This window comes from Berghia stephanieae, chromosome 5 (genome assembly GCF_034508935.2).
Source record: "Berghia stephanieae isolate SIO BIC M18660-M18661 chromosome 5, UCSD_Bste_1.3, whole genome shotgun sequence".
NCBI lineage: Eukaryota > Metazoa > Mollusca > Gastropoda > Nudibranchia > Aeolidiidae > Berghia > Berghia stephanieae.
In genome coordinates this window covers 45,091,642-45,113,617 of record NC_088364.1, presented here as the reverse complement: position 1 = coordinate 45,113,617, position 21,976 = coordinate 45,091,642, and the positions used below count along the sequence as shown (strand labels likewise).

The window sequence follows — 21,976 nt, the reverse complement described above, 5'->3', positions numbered from 1 at the left end:
ATTTTTGTAATGCATCCTGGGGTTCTGCTCTTATAGTTCCCAGTTATGAACCGGGCGCCTTGTCTCTGGACTCCCTCAAGTTTATTTCAAAGCGGCCCCAGTGAACATAATTCAACAATGGCGAACTTGATGTGTGATCAGTTGGGTTTCGTGACCTGTCTTGTGCGACCTTTATGAGTTATCTTGCTTAACAGTTGGTCGGAGATTATGTCTTTGTGAAAAGCATTTATTTTCCTCGTCCTGTCGAAGACGGGCGTAAAAATTCGGAGCTCCCCCCTGTTTTTTTTTTTACATCAATGTCTTTGTCGAAAAAATGAATTAGCACCTTATCGGGTAGAGATAAATCATTGATAATTGCGTTTACAAAAAAAAATAAAATAAAATAAATAAATAAATAAAAATTAAATTCATAACAGTGCCAGCCGGATATTCCGTACAGAAACATACAACAATACGTAACCTTAAACGTTTATAGACTGATTACTAAAATTTAGTGAGAACTACCCATAAAAATGGCTGGCTAAAAGCAATAACAAAGAGCTGAGAGACGCCAATTTCGTTCTATTTATAAACGCCATGAGCCCGTTTTCAACACTGTTAAGTACTATCTAAATTATATATTATCACACTATTTGAAACAACCCAAAATTATTTGCTAAGCTACGCCAATGAATGCAACATTGTTATGCTTGTTTTCTCCTCGGGAAAGAAAATCCACACACCATTACTGTAAATGTTATAAAGTTTAAGCAAGGACAACTATACTGAAGCCCTCCTTGAGTTTAAGTCATATTTTATTGCAAACGATGAAAAGATCAAAGGAATTCGGCATTGTGAGAAAACTGTTTGGTCTATCACTATCGGTATTCAAAATTCGTAACGTCACTTTAAAAAAAAAAGCCCGCATCCAAAAAATCACGGCATAAAATTTTGTAACCTTGACGGGACTTGGAACGGACTATAATAGTAGTAACTTTACATTACAGAAAGCGTCCGGTAATGATGATGATGATGATGATGATGATGATGATGATGATGATGATGATTGCACGGGTCGAGTAGGAGAATAATAAAATCTAACTACATTCTAAAATGATTAAATTAAAAAACAATATTTTCCCGACTCACGGGATAGTCAGCTTCTACAGTGCCAGTACTGTGCTAATTCAGTTCAAGAACTGTCAACTGTCATTCTCTCTGTTTGTTTTTTTTTTCACCTGGGTCTATGTGCTATGTAGTTGTTCTCCCAATTCAATCTGCTATTTTTTTTAGACTTCTTACTCTTTGGCCTCCCTCTGCTCCGCAGGCACTCTCCATGCAGAGCTTTTCTATCTTTTGATGTGACCAAATAATAACAGATTCAATTTCATGATGGTTGACATGAGCTGGCAATCTTTACGGTCTATTCTCTACAAGACGCAGGTGTTTGATATCTCAACTGTCTATGGGATTCTTAGGTCCCTCCTGTAGCACTTCATATCAAATATGTCTACGATTCAAAGCCGTAAGCTTTCCCTGGCACTTCCAGATCGGTGACACTGCAGCTGACGCAAGTCTGCGTCTTATAGATGCTGTGCGCTTGGTTAAGAAACTCACAACATTGCCATACGGAAAGTATAACGAACCAACACACAAAACGATGTGTAACCTTGAACATTTATAGTCTGGTTAATACATTTTAGTGAGAATTACTCATCAACATGGATTTCAAAAAACAATAACAACGACCTGAGTGACGTCAATTTCGTTCTATCTATATTTGGATATGACTTGTCATTTGCCTCTAGTCCTGTAAAGTTTTCAACGTTTTCTAGTTCTTCGGGAGATATACATAATATGCTGTTTTATATATAAAACATTTCAAGTATAATTATTATGAAGTTCTACAATATTGTTTCAAGCGTTAGCTCTCATCAGTTGGGATCTCATGTTAAAATAAAACCTATATATCTATATATATATATACAAGAAAAAAAAATATTATAGGAAAAAAAAACAATTGTTAAGAGTCTGAGAATAGATAAATATATAGGAGGTAAGTAAAATAAATCGGTAAAAATAAAAATAATAAATAATCCAAAAGTAAGCGCACGTACTAAAAACTCTATCTGACAACATAATTGAGATCAGTCACCTCAGCTTGTGGAGTAGGTCAAAGCAAATACAATTGTTTGCTCTCTATTATTTATCCATAAGTTCAGCATGTATGCGTAGTTGTGTGAAACAAAAACAAAATATATTTGAAAAAAAAAATAAAAAAAAGAAGCGCATCTCAAAGATATTTTAGTTGTAAACCAAAAACTGCTCTGCACTTTCCACAGCTAGTCATGCGCAATGTCAACAAATCGCTACGGCCAATAAAAAAGAAACGAAAGAAAAAATCATGATCTTGTCTAAAATGTTTGCCTTGAACTGTCGCTCATGAAAGAAATGAGAGGCGAATCGTATTTATTTGGTATGTTGTCCTGAAAACCATTGGACTGGTTTATTAACGACATACTCTTTTAATAATATCGGTGCTGTATACTAAATATTAAGCCTGAAAATAGGACCACCCAAACTCTAGACTCTTAGACTTACACACACAACTCTTACTCTACTCTTCTTTACACTTGTTGATCTCACTCTGACTGAATTTGATAAGGACGTGCTTTGTTTTGTTCCTGTGATTAAAACAACGTTTCAGACTGCATATGGTTGATTTGTTGTATGTTATTGAGGGAACTATAAAGTCCTTCATGTTGACCTCTTAATAATAATAGTAATAGCTCTAATCTGAATCTCTAGACTTGGAATTGGAACTATCCTGGCACTCCTCTTCTCAAGACCAACATAAGACCAAGATTAAGTTTAAGAATTTATCAGTTATCATCATAATTGAACTGTTATGCACTCACTGTTTGTGTCCCTATAACCTTCAGATTCGGCCCTCTCCACTCCCACTCCCATAGTTGGCAGGGAGGTACTTACTGTATCTTCTATCCCCTATATCTGTTTTCTAACTTGCTTGCTGTCTTTGTCTTGGAATGAGATTACTTGGTTTTGTCCTGGCCCTTGCCGGATACCCTGGCTGAGAAGGAAACAGTCAAATGTATAGTTAGTTTTGGGAGATGATATTTTTTCCCCCTTGTAAATCATCTCTCTGTTATTACTGTTATGCACCGCATTATGTTTTATACACATATTATATTTATATATGATTTGTAGACATTTGAGTGTGTTCCTCTTTGTAGGGACCTGTGCTTGTGTCTGGATGAGATTTTTAGGTGATCTCAAACTAAGTACTTTGATAGTGTGCTCTTGGAATCTATATCTGTTTCCTATTTGAACCAATTCCCCTTTTGTCTTCCCTATTCTTGGGTGCTTTAATTGTAATTCTAGAACTTTTTACATTCCCATTTTCTTCCTTTTTACTGGCGCTGATATGACCTTAATGTGTTGCAAGCGCCGTAAAACCCTTAACAACATAAAACATCCCCACTCTCTGTCGTAATAGATGGTGATCATTGCAAAGAAGTGTGGTGAGTCGTGAGGAGATATAATTTTGTACGGAATAGTCAAGTTCTTATACTGCTGTGTGTTTTTATTTGATTTTGCTGGTCGTTCACTTTTTAATTATAGCTCTTCTCAATTGCTACTAGGGTCCTCGTCATTAATGCCATTTAATTACAAGGGGACACCAAAAGATTCAAATTATAATTGTGCTCAGAAACAATAGATAAATTCAACATAATTGATATCAATATATGTTTAGATTAAAAGTTAGATTAGGAACAAGAAGAATGCATTGTATAACAATGTTGAGTAAACCTCCATGGAGGCTGATACTAGAAACAGAAGGGACATATTTTCACGATTTGTTAAGAATTTTAAGCTAGGTATTATAGGGTTAAATCATTCATTTAGATCTCAAAGATTCACATGTGTTTATAAAATCAGTCGGGATCTCATGTTAAAATAAAAACCTAAATAGAAAAAAAGAAAATGCTACAGTCATTATCACTACCAGTGTTACCTATACTACTTGTAAAAAATGATGCCACAAAGGATTGAAATTCTATTGATAGTTTTAGGATTTATTAATTGTTGATTTAATTAATTTCTTCCTTTGATTTTTCATTAAGTTGGTACAATGTAAGACTAAAATTCTGAATGAGACCAAACATATCTGTTTATAAATATATACGAGGGCTCTTTCAGAAATAACCGAAAAATGCCCATTGCTCAGCAACCAGTGGAGATTTTTTAATTCTGTAAACGACATGATATTCCTTTTTTCCTTACGGATATTCCCAGAAATTATGAAGTGCATCATTTTGCACAATGAATTTCTAGACGATTTTAAAGATGGCGGCCCACCTTGAAACTTGGTCAAAGGAGGAAATCAGAGCTGTCATACGTTTTTTTGAACGCCAAAAGTCTGAATCCTACCGAAATTCATAAAGAACTTCAGAGTGTATATGGTGAGCATGTTATAAGCCGTACACAAGTCTATCACCTGTGTAATTTGTTTGAAGCCGGCTATTCCGACTTGACAGACAGGGAAGGGAGAGGGCGATCGATAACTGCGACGTCAAAAGACAATTTGAAGCGAGTTGATGAGCTCATTCGTCAAGACAGGAGGTTGAAACTTCATGAAATCGCAAGCAGTCTTGAAATTTCGGAAACTTCTGCCCATAGAATTGTATTTGATGAACTTGGCTACAGAAAAGTCAGCGCAAGATGGGTTCCTAAGCAATTGACAGACAATCATAAAGAACAAAGATTGGACATCTGCAGGGAACTTTTGAGAAGAACCAAGAGCTCACGCAGGGTTCACGGGCATACTGCCAACGCCGGCGTAGACTTTCTAGGGTACGATGTGACTTTTCTTGACAGCATAGTCACCGGTGATGAGACTTGGTTGCACCATTGCACCCCAGAAACAAAGCAAGATTCGATGACATGGAAACATCCATCCTCACCTGTCGCGAAGAAATTCAAAGTCATGCGGTCAGCAAAGAAAATAATGGGAACTGTTTTCTGGGACAGTCGTGGTGTTATTCTGTTCGAAACCTTACAACCTGGAGAAACAATCAATGCTGCAAGGTACTGCCAAACTCTTGACAAGCTTAGGGAGGCCATTCGCAGAAAGCGCCCAGGGCAGTTGACCAACGGGGTCATTTTGCAACACGACAACGCTACACCCCACACAGCACGAGTGACGCAAGGTTGGCTAGAGAAATATGGATGGGAGATTTTGCCACACCCACCACACAGTCCAGACCTCGCACCATCTGATTATCACCTCTTTGGGCCACTGAAACGTGAGCTGGCAGGAAAGCGCTTTGATGTCGATGAAGAGCTTGTTGACCATGTGCGGAAATGGCTACAAAACCTTGACGGAAATTTCTTCCGAGAGGGTATCTATTCCATGGAGCGGCGTTGGCAGAAGTGTGTCGACAGACTTGGCTGTTACGTAGAGAAATGAAGGACGAGTCAAGGTATGAACACGTGCAAGAATTTTGTTGATAGCATAAAAAACGCGGATTTTACAGGCATTTTTCGGTTAATTATGAAAGAACCCTCGTATATATTATTGTAATATTTACCACGATGTTGGAGTCAGACTGACTCCAACATCGTGGTAAATGTTACAATAATAATTAGTTTCATTGTTACATGTCGAGCACTATTCGTACCATATTTGTATCCAATACGATTCAATATATATATATATATAATATTTATATATATTATATATTCTTTTTCAAATTATTTTCCAGCCTGACAAATTTGGTTGAGAGGTGTTTGTTACAGATGGCTCAATCAGAGGAAGGAGTGCCCAATGGTACTGATTTCATGGACCTGTCCTGCTCTGATTCTGGCCCTGGAATAGAGGAGAATTTGGACATAATGACATCAGCCCTGAAAAACACAACTACTGATGAAAGTGATGAAATTGATAAATATCCAGTAGCTGATCTACATGTTACTGAGGATGAAATACAGCAAATTGATGAAGAGAAAAGTTGTAAAGCGTCGGATGATGCACAATGTCTGTCAGAAAATATATTTGCAAAGTCTACAGAGGAGAACCAAGAGAAAAATGTAATAGAATTATGTGAAAATAAAGCAAGGTGTGTCGATAGGCAGACTCAAGAAAGCAATAATTGTACAGATACATATGGGGTAACAAGAGATGATGATGAAATGTGTGATATTAAATTTATTGATGCTGTGTCACTCACGGATATCAAAGCTTCATTTGCAAATAATCAGGAAGAAATAGAAGGAAATAGCGTAAAGACTGTTGATGATGGTAATAGAAATGATGTAAATAGTATAGATTTAGAAAACCAAGCTGAGAATAATATTTTAAGTATCGATACCAGCATATGTCCAGATGTGACACATGATGCAAAAGCTTCCATTATAAATTCAGCAAATTCAGACGCAACAGAAGGAAAAGGAGTTGATAATAATGATTCCTCCAAATCAAATGACAATACAGGTATGGAGTTTGTTGCTGGCAACAGGGAAAAGAAAGTAATTTCCAATTATGAAATTCACCCAGGAGAACTGACCAATAGACTCATAGAGGGTCCAAGTATTACTTTACCGTTGTCTGAAATTTCCAATCGCAATTCATCAGCGATATGTGATAATGAACTGAGTGCATCAAAAATTGATAAACCGTCAATATTGCCGGAACCGATGAAAGTTGAAAGTCTTAGTTTGTCGTCCAATTCCAAAATAGATTTATCTTCAGTAAGCATCAGTCAAGAGCCACCACCCAGTATGTCTCAGGAAGATGTCCCCACCACTTCAGCTTCATCATCTTCAGGGCTTGTCTCATTACTAGCTGACATTTCGACAGCATCAATGGCCAGCAACGGCGAGCAGCAGTCGTTGAGTAGCCCTAACAGTAATGTCACCATCACCTCCAATGAATCAGTCAATGTCTGTACTACGACAACCACAAAAACTTCCATCTCTACAACCTCAACCCCTGCTCCTGCCAAGAGGATGAAGAAAACTCCAGATGATTTCATTTTTGGGAAAGTTTTAGGAGAAGGTTCTTACTCCTCAGTGAGTCAAAATCTTTTTGTTATTTATCAAATATTCTTTTTTATACTTGATGATGATGATGATTAAATATTGATTATGATAATTATCATCATCAATGCCATTATTATTATAATTATCATCAACATCGTTATTATTATTATTATTATTATTATTATTATTATTATTATTATTATTATTATTATTATTATTATTATTATTATTTGTAGTATTAGTATTACTATTATATTATTTTATTATTATTATTATTATTATTGTTATTATTATTATTATTATTATTATTATTATTATTATTATTATTATTATTATTATTATTATTATTATTATTATTATTATTAACAAAAAAATTGATTACAGTAGGAGAAAACTTTTCTTTTCAATTAAAAAAAATAAAATATTAAAAAAAAAAAAAAATAGAAAAGCTTTCCTCTATGACCAATTTTGAACGTGTCCATCTGGCAGCCCTAATCATAACCAGCGGCAGTCAAGTTAGCTACAGACAGACATAAGAGAGGGGGTCAGTGAAGTTAGCTGTGGCAAACGAGATGCTGATCTGTTTTTTTATTTTCAAACGAATCACTGTTCGATGACGTCACCTGCTTGAGCAAGGGAAATTTTTCGGATGGGTGCTCGAGCAGTTTATTTCCTTTTCAACCTAAGACTAGCATAATTTAGTGACCAGCTGGCATATTATTATTTGTAATCGGATACAGTAATAATCAATAAGTTGGCAAATTATCTGGTCAAATATATTAAATATTTCGCTCATGTGACGTAAAATTATTGCCCACCTTTAAAAATGGAAAATGGTTAATATTGATTTTTAAAAATGTTTGTATTAAAAATAAAAGAGAAGAACCACTACCTGGTATCGGTTCAGTGCAAGTACTCATATCTATTTATCATTGCCGTTTACCTGAAGTTTAACCCATAACCAATGTGCTAAGAATGATGGCGTCTGTTTTTGATGAAATAGTGATGAAACAATGGGATTTTTGATAAAATGACTGCAATGTTTAATCAAACTCATAGGCACACAAAAACCATCATCATTTCAATTGTAAAGGCCATGCAAGATTTGGTGGCAATTGGTTTGGAGGATCTGGGGCCTTATTGGAACAAAAAATCAGATTTGCCAAATATATTATTATTATTATTATTATTATTATTATTATTATTATTATATTATTATTATTATTATTATTATTATGTTATTATTATTATTATTATTATTATTATTATTATTATTATTATTATTATTATTATTATTATTTTATTATTATTATTATTATTATTATTATTATTATTATTATTATTTATTATTATTATTATTATTATTATTATTATTATTATTATTATTATTATTATTCTTTTTCTTTTCTTCTTCTTCTTCTTCTTCTTCTTCTTCTTCTTCTTCTTCTTCTTCTTCTTCTTCTTCTTCTTCTTCTTCTTCTTCTTCTTCTTCTTCTTCTTCTTCTTCTTCTTTGTTGGAAGAGACCTAAAGCAACAAACAAACAAAATCTTCTTCTTCATCGTCTTGTGGAAACCTCCAAGATCACTCCACAGTTTGCAGGGTCCTACATTGCAAACCCGTTAAAACTCCGCACATAACACCAATAAAAAATACATAGACCAAAAAGTCACGTTGTGAACTCGAGCAATTCCGTGAAGGCATGTTGGTAACCGTTTTCAGCCACTTCAGCTGGGAGGCTATTCCATAGTCGGGCAGTGGAATGAAAAAACGAATACAGGTGGGCGTCTGCCAGGTGACATATGTGGTCGTTCCATTTGAAGTTTTTAGCAAGGTGCCATTTGCATTTTATGACCAAGCCTGCAGGTAAGAACATGGGAACTACAAGTCAGTGTGGAACAGGACGTATGACAGGTGAATGCCCTTAGGAAAAAGGCCACCGACTGCCCCAACAAGCTCGAGGAGTAAGCTCCACTGGAACCTGGAGGATCTCCAGATGACAGCAGCATATCTGGTGGAGAGTAGACTTGCCATCTGAGTGAATGCGAAGAAGAGATTAGCCTATGTAAAAATATAGAGATCCAGCTGGTTGGACATGTTGGTCACAGTATGTGAAAGTTGTTATCGACTTGATATTTGGTCTTTATTTATGTTATGCTGTAGTCATATTTTGGAGTGGTACCTTTGAAAATTAGTTAATTGCCATTTCTCTTTTTTATCATTAGTTTTTTTGAGTTAATGTTCATATTGTACATTTCATTTCTCAATCTTCCTCTTTTTTGGGCCTGATACACTTTCTCACCTCATGGGGTTGGTAGCTCTGCTATCAGTGAAAAGTGACATTTATTCGTTCCCTTCTGTTACATGTGTAATAGCTTAGATACTGAATTATATTCAAATTATTTGTCTTTTTCTATGCTCACAGGTTTATCTTGCCAAAGAAGTTAGTACACAACGAGAATTTGCAGGTATTTTTTTTTTTTCTGTAAATAACATGCGTTATCTGATTCTGTCTTGATTTTACCCCTCAACAATAAAGCACATAAATAATAATTTGATATGGAGTCTGTAGTGTGAAATAAGAAATTTAGCAAAGATATGAACATTTATTTCTAAAGACATTGCATCCATTTAGACTAACTCTTTTGTTCTTTGTGAGCTTGAATACTTAATTATCAAGCACACCTCTGTCCGCTCCCAAATTCTTCACTTTTATATTTATATTTCCAAAACAATTACCATTTTCCAATGAAAAGCTTTCACATCTTTGTTTTTTTAAATTTTGATTTAATTAATTAAATTATTTATTTATTGCATTCTACAACTTTTTATGTGATTTGTAAAATTATATTATTGTCTTGTAAATTTGACATCTTAAAAAAAACAACAGTTTTTGCTTTGCAGAATTTTCTTTTTAATGTATGTTAAAATGTTTTCCCTACATGCTTTCAATTTCTTTGTCCTCTTGTTTCTTTCACAGTTAAAGTATGTGAAAAGAAACATTTAATCAGAGAAAAGAAAACCCATTTTGTGATGCGTGAAAAAGAAGTTCTCATGAAACTCGATCATCCTTTCTTCATCCGACTGGCATACACTTTCCAGGATGCTGAGCGGTTATGTATCCTTTTATGTTTTAAAACTTCTATTACAGACATTATCTGATTTTACTCCTTGTCTTGCATCAAATGTCTGTCACTTCAGGAAAATTTTATCAAAGTTAAAGTTGCACAGATTGAAGCTGATCCAAGTTTTTATTCCCATACCCCCAAAATATTTTTAAAATCCATGACTTTTTGATTTTGGGAGAACATCTTGATTATTCCATTGTCAGATACTTTTAAATAATATTTTTATTCACTGCATTCCTATGTGACAGGATCAGAGTATTGATCTTCCAAAGTAGTTTTCTCTATTCTTTTGACTTTAAATAATAAAGTGATAATCTTCTTAGAATTGTATTATATTATTTATTAGCCCATACTTACTTATTTACTTATCCGTGGTCTGCTGTTGTATGCATGTTGCCACAACGATCTATCCTCATGTACTCGGAGTTTTGTAGGGATGTTGCTCATTGACAGCCTTAAACTGGTCTGGAACGTCAACCTCTTATGACCACGAGCTCTTTTTCCTTCTATGTAGCCAAAAAGTGTTATGCTTTGAATGAGAAAATTTTGAAAATTATTTGCCCATGCTACTATAAAAAAAACGACAGTGATATTTTGCTTTCAGGATAATAAAATTATGCTTCCTTATCTGCGTCAAGATTACGTTTTAACGTATGCCAGAAACGGCGAGCTTCTTAGCTACCTGAACAAGTTGTCTGTATTTGATGTTCCTTGTACTCGGTTCTACTCAGCTGAAGTTGTGGTTGCCCTGGAATACCTGCAAAGTCTGGGGATTGTACACAGGTTTGTATTGGTACAGCTAGTCAGTGATGCCAAAACTCCGGTCTGGAGCAAAAAATTCCGGGCTCCGGGCAACTTCAGACAAATTCCGGTGAGGTCAATTTGTTCCAAGGATACCCTCCCACCCCCCTTTTCCAACTACCACATCATCATCATTGCCACTAGTATTACAACCATCATCAATACCAATACTACTGCAACCACCTCCAGATCATCATTACTACCACTACTACTGCAACCACCACCACCACCACACCATCACCATCACTACCACTACCACAACTACCATCACCATTACAACCACCACCACCACATCATCATCACTACCACTACTTCTACAACCACACCACCAGCACATGATCACCACTACTACTACACCACCACCGCCACATCATCATCACTACCACTGCTACTACTACAACCACTACAAATACTACTACAACCACCACTACCACATCATCACCACTACCATTTGTACTACAACCACCATCACCACCACATCATCATTACTACCACCACTACTACAACCACCACATCATCATCACTACCACTACTACTTTAACCACCACCACCACCACCACCATATCATCATCACTACCACTACAACTACAAAAACAACCACTATCACATCTTCATCATCACTACCATTATTACTACAACCACCAACACCACATCATCCTCACTATCACCAGTACTACAATCTCTACCATTAGGTCTTGGTGCTTTACTTCATTTGAAATAAGGAAACTTTGGGATTGTATTTGGCAATGTGTTTATGTATCATAATATAATTTTAATCTATTTAGAACTATAATATGTAAACACATTGCCAAATACCATTCCAATTCCTTTTTCTTGTGTGCGGAAATTCCTCTTTCGGCATTGAAATTCCTACGAGTGGTGTCTGAAACTCCTGTGAGCTAAATTTAAAGTTGGCGTCTCTGGCTAGTATGTGTGGCATAATTGGATCAGCAAGACGGTGATTGTCTTTTAACAAAAGTTAAGCACAGTTGAGTGTGGTCAGTGACTGAATAGGAAACATTAATGAGAAAACTCTGGCCTCAGCATTGAGTCCTTGATTAAGCCACTTTACACAGTACCCCATTTGCCTCACTTGTAAATCATTACTTGCCTAGAGGCAGTGACGGTTATTGAAATAGTGCTAGTAAAAAAAAAAGATGCCTTAACCCTAATTAGCATCGTATGAATTGGAAAGTCATTTCCATATGGCCTGTTGGGGGAATAAATGAAGCAATCAGGAATGCATTGAGTTTGAGCATGGTAAATTTGTGGAAATGCTGTATTCAAATGTTCACATTTATGTATTTTATATTCATATGTATAAAAAAAAAGAAAACAAACATTTTTTTGCCCAAGTTATAATGATTCCAGATTTAACTTTATTTAAAAAAAAAATATGCTCAGAAGTAAATATGTCAATTTATGCAGAGAAGTTCCAGAGTGTCACCAGTACGTACTCAATGCTTTCATGAAAAATTATATGGTTTATTTATTCTCTCAGGAAGTCAAATGGAACCAAATTTCCATTTCATACTGTATAAGTCTCATGTTGGGAAGTATTTTTGTACTAGCACTCTCATTCTCATTCATTACCAAATTCCAGCACCCCCTGCAATATGGCATGTTGGAGCTGGGTGACTGAATCTTATCGATATAATTAGTCGTTGCCTCCCATGAACATCAAATTTTGGCACACTCGGATTCTAGCACACTTTTTTGGCTTCTCCTGAGAATGCTGATTTACTTGAAGCTATTTTATGAGTTCAGTGAGGTGATGTTTGCGATTGCCATACTTGACAGAACGCCTAGACCAGGGTTGAAAATTATTTCTACCCAGTTGGTCACTGACCATACTTAACATCACTTGACTTTGTTACAGAGTTAAATGCTATGCAGTTTGGTCATCAAAATACATCTAATTTTTTTTTTTTTAAAGAATAGATTGTGTCCTGTTCCTCATGTGGTTCTTAATTAAAAACAATTAAAGGAAAACAAACAAAAGACAAATCCAACCAACCAAAATGATTATGATCTATTTTTCTATGCTTTCAGAGACATAAAACCAGAAAACATTTTATTGGGTGAGGACATGCACATTAAAATATCAGACTTTGGAACTTCCAAATTCATCAATGGTGCACCTGAAGGTAAGGCTTTTGTCCATTTGATATTTCAATTCAATGCATATATCAAGGTAAATAAAATCCCAGAATGATCAGGTTTGTGAGGGTTATTGTGAGGTTTATCTTTCTTTATCTGTTATCCATATCTTGGCTGCTTTCTGTCATTTTTCTTAAATAAAATTACTTGGTTTTGCCCAGACCTTGGCTGGAGATCTATTCCATAGGGGAGGCATGAGGATGTATGAATGAATGAGTGTTGACAGATGATAATTTCCTTTTCTAAATCATCTTTTTTGAATGAATGTTTATTAGAATCTGAATGTATCCCTTTTGATTTTAATGGAGGTTTGGTGTTGGCATCTGATATATTGAATGGCATCATACAGAACAAATGTGTACATTGCTACTGTGATCCAATTCTATCATTTCCTTTAACTTGTACCTTTTGTCTTATTTTTTGTAAGGCACATGTGTCCTAAGAGTGGAGCAGGCACTGAATTTTTAAATTATAAAACCGTCCTATGTGTCTGATATAATTTATTATATCCTGTGACACAACCTAACAGTGTCTTGTGTGCCAACCTTTCGTTCATAACATTGACGAAAGAAAATTTAAAAAAATGTATGGCTGTATTAAGCTTGATATTACACCAAAATTTGATGGAAAAGAAATTATTCGTTTCAAGATGATATCAAAGTTTTCCTTCTTATTTTTCCAGAAAACAGACAGAGCAGTGGCAAGAGAAAAAATTCATTTGTTGGCACGGCTGAATATGTCTCACCTGAGGTTTTGAATGGTCAACCTGCCAATTATGGGTATGTGTCTTTTCTTTGTTGTGTGCTTTTGTGGCAAGAGGTGTCAGCCTTATGTTTTAAAAATGCATATTCTTACACATTTTTGTGCATTGTACGCAATTGGCTGAGGATTGTAGGCAATATTATAGTTCTATTATTTAAGCATTTTAACAATCATACACTCTTTTATGTTATAGTTATATTACAAAAAGAAAGTGACCTGCAATTGTCTACTTTATGGTTTTTTAACACTTAGCGTGAATTGTAAATATCTTTTGGATTCATCCACCAACCATAAAAAAAGATAAAAAGCCAAAAAAAAAACAAACTTGCCTTTCATGAGTCTTTTAAGCTATTAGTCATGGTCATGAAATGTCAACATTTTTCGTTTTCTTTTTCTTTCTTTTTAAAAAAAAAATTATAGAACCGATTTGTGGGCATTGGCCTGCATCATCTACCAGTGTCTTTCCAGTTGTCTGCCCTTCAGGAGTGTGTAAGTTTGAACTTAAATTTTACTTTGATACTCATCCACAGTTATTCTATTTTTTTTTTTTTTCCATTTCCTTTTTGTTTCCCTTTTCACTAGCCAAGAATATTAGTTTTTTTTACATGATGAAGTCATCACATAACTGATGAGATGATGATGGTGATGATGATGATGATGATGATGATGATGATGATGATGATGATGATGATGATGATGAAAATCATAATACTACTAAAAATAAAAATACTACTACTACTACTACTACTATTACTACTAACACTAATAATAGAAATAATACTAATAATAATGATAACAACAGCAACAACAATAATAATAGTAATAGTAATAATAATAATAATAATAATAATAATAATAATAATAATAATAATAATAATGATAATAATGATAATAATAATAATGAGCTTATGACAATTATTAAGTTCTTAGCATCGAGATCTCAACCAGTTCTTAAATCTGAGTAGGTGTGTTGAACCCATGACCTCAAGAAGTCAGGAGACGGAGATAGAAACTACGCTTGACACAATTTTTTTTTTGGAGTGGTGGATGGCGCGATTGTTGAGAGTCCTTCGCGTGGCCATGCAGAGTTGTCGTAACAGTAGGGTCATGGGTTTGAACCTCTATCACAACAAAGTTTTTATTCTCTGTTGTCTTCTATCATTTTTCTTCTCACTTCATTTCCTGTTAATATTCTGTATTATTTCTATTCTCTTCTTTCCATATCCCACCAGAAATGAATACCAGACATTTCAGAAGATCCTGAAGCTTGACTATGAGTTCCCTGAAGGTTTTCATGAGGATGCCAAAGACCTGGTACAAAAGATATTGGTAAGATATCAAAAATGAGTTATAACTCTATACATTGTTCAAAGAAGTGGGAAGAAATTGTGACCAATTCATTGAAATATAACAATAACAAAATCAATGGCTTTTACCAATGGTTTTACACAAGTCCTCACTCTAGTAAAAATATAAGAAAAAAAAATTCAAGACATGTGTCAGGATTATTTGTTTGTACAGTCCACTCCGGATAATCGCAACTCGGTTAATTGCAACTTTCGGTTAATCGCAACATTTCCCAAGAAACGGAATTAATTCTATATAAAAGTCACTGGTTAATTGCAACAAACTTTGGTTAATCGCAACAAATTTTCGACCTCAAAAGGAGGCAATTCATGGAATCAATCAAACAAAATCTCATGATCAGATTTCATCATGTGAAATCATGACACGTTGAAGAATCGAGAGTGGGCGGGATTTAATACTTCATTAGTGTGTCATTACACTATTAGAGACAAAAGAGTCAGGGCTTTGCAGTTCGGGTTTGTGCGGTCATCTGTGACCATTAGAGATGAGGCGAGTGGGCTGGGCGTGGTTTAGACAACAGGTAGACGATGACAGTTATGAGGAGAGACTAAGCGATGGTATCCTTTGTTTAGTGGTTAACAACTGTGCATTGTGGCCAATGGTTTGGTGAGACCTCATTGTCTCTCATCACGGCTAATCTCTTGGACTCTTACAAATGTTGAGAACAAAATGTGAAAGTGATTCCAATCTTAAGATTTCGACTTGCCTCAAATCTGATTTTGCTTGTCAAAATCTATACAGGGCTGTCATCAATTTTTAAAATTCCAATCAAATTGCTCAGTCTGTGGTGGACTCAGAACAATGTTTACAACAACTGATTGGATTTACCATATTTGTGTAAAAAGTTGCAATAGTGGGCAGGAAACTCAACTTCGGATAATTGCAACTTCGGTTAATTGCAACACTTTCGCTGATCCCAAGGTGTTGTGATTATCCGGAGTGGACTGTATCTGATTCTGTCCCTTAATTTTGTTTGATGTCCGTGAACAATATGATTAGGATTGCTTACATGTGGACGGACATATTTGTAAGGGCCTGTTAATTTATGTAAATAAATAAAGCACACCAGCTCTTAAAAACATCAGCCACAATGCTTGGATACTAATCTCATTAACAAAGGTTGTAGTTGTCGTTGTATTTTATCATTCAATCAAAAATCAGTGGACTCAAGAATATGTCTACCAAAAAGTTCCCTCAATAGCCTCGTACAGGTAAGAAATTGTGTTAAAGAGTTGTAGACAGCAGATGGTTTTCTTTGAGAGTGATATTTCTCTTATTATTGTTTATCTCTGTTTTTGGGTGTGTGTTCGAAATCAAATGACTGAGACCTTTTAGTAGGGACCTGCTGTATGGCATTGTCTATGTTAGTCTCTGGTATATATGAGATAGACAAGGTACATCAGTAGATTTCTTAGCCTCTTTCAACTAGATATAAGATTCTTGTTATTATATGTGTGAGCCTGAGGGTGATTTCATTATGGTTTGATTTAGACTGCTGCTGGGTTCTATTTTTGTTCAATCCTGGAGTTAGTCTCTTTTGGTTTATTTTTCCTTCGATACCTTGATCTCTGAATGTTGCTGATGGGGTTTTTAATCTATTTAATTGTCCTGTGTGTGCTGTCTATGATCTTTTTTCCTTCTTGGTGCTGATATCTTTAAACATTACAGGAGTCCTAAAGCATGAGAAACAAATTTTTAATCCGTTGTTGAAGTCAAATTGATGATTAGCCTAATGTCTGAATGTCAAAAGGTCAGTTACAAAAAAAGATTCTAAATTCTTAATTTTATAAATTGTTTTTTTTCAGGTGCTTGAACCCACAGATCGTCTCGGTATGAGGCAGCCAGGTGGTATGGAGGAGTTAAAGCAGCATCCATTCTTCCAGGGTATCGAATGGTCCAATCTACCCACCACCACTCCTCCCAAGCTTCTGCCGTATCTACCAGCCTCAGCCAACAACCCTGAGTTTTGGGGCGAGCAGGAACACCGGGTGGGTTGGCCCCCTGCATGCATCTATTTGGACCAATAGCTTTCTGAAATGTTAAATTATTCTTTATTTACCTGCATTGGCCTTGATAAGTTACTTTTACCTTTGACTCCTTGTTTTATGGGGCAGGCTTGAATCATATACTACATGGTTGTGGAAAATGTGCTGTTTGATGATATTGCCTTATTGTCTATCATGCTGGAACAGATTTTTCATGGCCTGTCACTTTTGACATGAATATCTCTCTGGCTGCATAAGTCACTTGCAAGTAAAGTTGTGGAAGCAAACTTTCCTCTGTGGGGAAGACCTAATCAGTTTTAATGATGAGGAGGTGGAGCTAAAGGTAATTACTCAAGGAATGGAGGAAATTCTCTTTTCAAACATTAAAAAAAAAAAGAAAACAAAGATATTTACATAAAGTTTGTGATAAAGTCAAAAGTTGCCATATAATTATTTTACATTGATGTTGTCTCAATTCCATATTGTGTCATATTGTTTCAAACCTTTTGGTTTGTCATTTGTCGTCAAGTCTTTGATAAAGTTTTACTTTAGTTTGTTATTATTATTATTATTATTATTATTATTATTATTATTATTATTATTATTATTATTATTATTATTATTATTATTATTATTATTATTATTATAGGGGGGCGAAGTGGCTGAGTGGTTAAGGCATTGCACTATGACCTGGAAGATCCCGGGTTCGAGCCCTGCTTCAGGCACTTTTTTTTTTCCTTGAGCAAGATTATTAACCCCCAATTTGCTCACTTTGACAACATGGGTGATTCCTGTTGACATCAGACATCTTGTTTGATGAATTATCTATATTCTTTCCTGGAATGCCTAGGTGACGATATCTTTTGATGTCGTGCGGAAGGGCATAATTTAAAAACATAAATTATTATTATTATTATTATTATTATTATTATTATTATTATTATTATTATTATTATTATTATTATTATTATTATTATTATTATTGTCTTATTATTACTATTACCATTATTATTATTATTATTATTATTATTATTATTATTATTATTATTATTATTATTATTATTTTACTACCATAACTACTACTATTACAACAAAATCAATTACTACTACTAGTACTAATACAACTACTACTACTACTACTACTACTTCCACTACTACTACTACTACTACTACTACTACCACCAATACGACAACTACTACTACCACTACTACTACTACTACTACTACTACTACTACTACTACTACTACTACTACTACTACTACTACTACTACTACTACTACTACTTAATTTCACCTCCTCAGAAATTCTTTGTCAGAGACTCAATAGATAATGACCATGGTCAGCGACCAGATAAATGACTAACTCTGGCCCCCATAGGTGTATAAAGTACTTAATTCACACACTCCTATTGAACCCAGTTTTGAATATGTACATACCAAGGTATGGGCAAAGACAGACATAGTGAAAAAGCCAGTGCAAAAAGAGTACATACTAACTAGAGCATTATATAGCGCAATATCCACTATACGTGCTCAAAGCGCTTTACATGAGACTAAATTTTTTTGAAACGGAAATTTGTTCAGCATGGGGGAATAACTGAGATTAAAATACATTGAGTTTGGTGAAACTGTGGAAACGTGTCATGTCTATAATAGCATGTGCAGTTGTTTGCTTTTGACATTTTTGTTTATGATATTCTATTATGGACTATGTTTTAGTATTTCTGTTAACACTTTTTATAACTTGTAATGGTCACCTAATTAATAATTATCTTATTTTTGTGATACTTTCTTGCTTTATTATTATTATTTTTTTTTTTTTTCGTATCAATTTTTATTTTAAAGTTTAAAAAAAAACTTTTTACCCTCATTTATGACTAACTGCATGTTACTGTTTAACACTATCAATAGTCTTATATACTTGACTATTTGAAAATAAATTTCTTTTCAGAAACAAACAAACAAACAACCAACAACAACAACAACAAATAAAACAAATAATTAACAACAACAACAACAACAACAACAACAACAACAACAAATAAAACAAATAATTAATATACAATAGAATCCTGTTGAAGCCAATACCAGAAAGATTAGTTGACTTCAAGTAAGGTTGACTTTATCTGTTATCAATAAAGCACACTTAGATGAATAACAGACAATTTTGGATCAACAAGAGGTGTTAACTTTAAAGCAGACGTTGACTTTAAGAGTGTTCACGTTATGTGGATTCCACTATGATGTTAAATTTTTAAAAATAAAACAGTAAAATTTATATGAAGAAAAATAAAAATCATTGAACAAATATAAAACAACTGCATTTTTTAGAGCCATAAGTCCACCTGGAAATGGAGTTTATCAGTTTCTTAGGTGTTAAACAGACAGTAGCAAGTTTTTTGGACCCAGCTACTCAATCACCGCTTGATGGACTGGGGATCAGAAAATTTTTTTACTCCTTTCGGGATTTATAGTCAATCCCTTGTGCCAGTTGGGCAAGGGCTCTACCAACTAAGTTATTGTCCCTGAAGAACAAAAATATCTAAGAAATGTTTTAGGCTTGATGAATGAGAGCAAAATATTTAAGAGATGATTTGTCTTATTTATAGAAGTAAACTTGTATGTTAACTTGTTAGGCAGGTAGAAATATATATTTTTCCCCCCTTTTTTTCTCTCTCAGCTGAAACAGATTACATTACGGCTTTGAAATTATTTTTTTTTCTGTTAACGACGACTCATTATGGAATAAATGATATACATGTACTTTTTCGTCCTTGTGATTTATTTTCCTCCCTAAAATTTATTGATGTTTTATTTTATTTTAATTATTATTTTTTTTTTAATGTCTGTACATTTCATCAGCATTGTTTGTTGTCTACAATGTTGTTAAGTCTATGTGGACTAATAAACTAACTTACACGTCTTTTAAAAGTTTTAATCACATGTTTTAAGTTTTAAGTAATTCAAGTTTTGTGTTCAAGCACTTGGGTTCAAATCTCTGTTTACTTAAATCTTGGTTCAAAGTAATTTTCTGTTCTGTTTCTTTCTGTTCTGTATCCTTTTTCTCTTTTTATTGTTTGTATCAGTTTTTTAAATTTTAAATTTTTTTCTTTGCTGTTTTTGGATTGCAGTCTGTTTTGCTTTTATGTGTGTGTGTGTGTGTGTGTGTGTGTCTGTGTGTGTGTGTGTGTGTGTGTGTGTAGGGTGGGGGGGGGGGGGGGGGGAGGGGGCACTGGAGTTAATGATTACTTTAATTGAAAGTTGAATTTGTACTTTCAACTGTTGCAAGCTAACCCATGATTTACTTTAATGTCATGCATTGCTTAAAAATGTATCCACTATTCAGAGGACGCATTCCTGCTGTTGTATTGAATCCATTTGATGAAATTTGTGTCAGTACATGACATAATCAGTCAGAAGGTGAAAATTTTTGATTTGTATTTGTTTACATTTTCTGAATGAGTATGCTCACTAGACCATTTTAATCTTTATTTGAAGTAAGTCGCGTGATTTTTCATGAAGTTATGGTCAGATGTATGGGAAAGGCATCCAGCGACTTCTCTCAAATTTCATACTTTTTCAACTTGACTAGTTCAAAAAAATATTTAGAAATGAAATTAACCTTTGATATTTCCCGAAGATGTACAATAAAAGGGTTGATTTAATCATTTATGACAAGAACTTATTTTTGATAACAATTGACCTTCTAACTAAACTTGGCAATATCTCAGTTCAAACCGTTCACCATCCGACTGATTATGTCATTCACTGTAACATTTATCCAGAAACTTTAAAATTTGAGATACATCAAACTATTTTATTCTTATGCAGTCTTAGTACCATAGTATTGTCCTCAGGCTTTTCATAACTGACATCAAAGTCTGGTGTCATTTTGATACAATGCTGTAGGGAATATCCGATGATTTAAATGTTTTTTTTTTGTTAAAACAAAATTAAGAGAGGTTGATATTTCACAACATTGACATGGGGATCAAATGGAAGGAATGAAGCGTATGCAAAACTATCAATTCCTGTCTCTCCCCTGGATGTAACCTTTTTTTTTAGAGTCTTAGAGATTTATAAGCATTTGTAAACTTATTTTTCCATGATTTTTTTTCTTGAGTGATTTAGTAATGTTTAGACATGTAACATCAGAAATTTTTGATGTCAATTATAGTCACTGTAGTTTTCTATTGGAATTATTAAAAAAGAATTTCAATTGCTAAAGTCTTATTGTTTTAATACAGCCTAGAATGACCTTCCTAGACCGGCTTTTAAAAAATGTTTCAACTGATCTTGGTCAGTATTGGTGAGTTGCTATTTTTAAAGATGAAAGTATTAGTTGTTTAAAAGCAACGGTCAATATGAAGATGAATGGATATGTATGCTATTCCAGGATTTAAGGGTGTTACCATTTGATGAAGAGAAGCCTTGTGTGAAATATTTTCATATATATATATTATTTATATATATATATATATATATATATATCTACATATATATATCTACAAGAAATATCGTCAGGCTTTAAATTTAAAAAAATTCTAATTAAGGGCATCCCAGTGCTGAACTAATGCATTAATGTTTGTAGGAAGTAATGTTTGTATTTCATAAATATAACAGAAAGGGCTAAATAATTTTTTTAAAAAAGAAAAAAAAAAAGGAAAAATGAATCATATGACTTTAAGAAGAAAAAAAAAGAAGATTTTTGTGTGTTCTTTTGAGTAAAGAAA

General features: G+C 34.1%; 1 protein-coding gene across 1 annotated transcript in view; it reads left to right on the top strand.

Annotated features, from left to right (window-relative positions):
- The first annotated feature begins 2,347 nt into the window (after nt 1–2,347).
- The window catches only part of LOC144973004 (3-phosphoinositide-dependent protein kinase 1-like), a 34,162-nt gene continuing 14,533 nt past the window's right edge, over nt 2,348–21,976 (top strand). The window contains exons 1-10 of the mRNA XM_078914927.1: nt 2,348–2,455; nt 5,766–7,071; nt 9,465–9,507; nt 10,020–10,157; nt 10,806–10,950; nt 13,021–13,115; nt 13,811–13,907; nt 14,311–14,379; nt 15,123–15,219; nt 17,064–17,246. Of these exons, the coding sequence (XP_078771053.1) occupies nt 5,800–7,071; nt 9,465–9,507; nt 10,020–10,157; nt 10,806–10,950; nt 13,021–13,115; nt 13,811–13,907; nt 14,311–14,379; nt 15,123–15,219; nt 17,064–17,246 (2,139 nt within the window). The 5' untranslated portion in view covers nt 2,348–2,455; nt 5,766–5,799. The remainder of the gene's footprint in view (nt 2,456–5,765; nt 7,072–9,464; nt 9,508–10,019; nt 10,158–10,805; nt 10,951–13,020; nt 13,116–13,810; nt 13,908–14,310; nt 14,380–15,122; nt 15,220–17,063; nt 17,247–21,976) is intronic.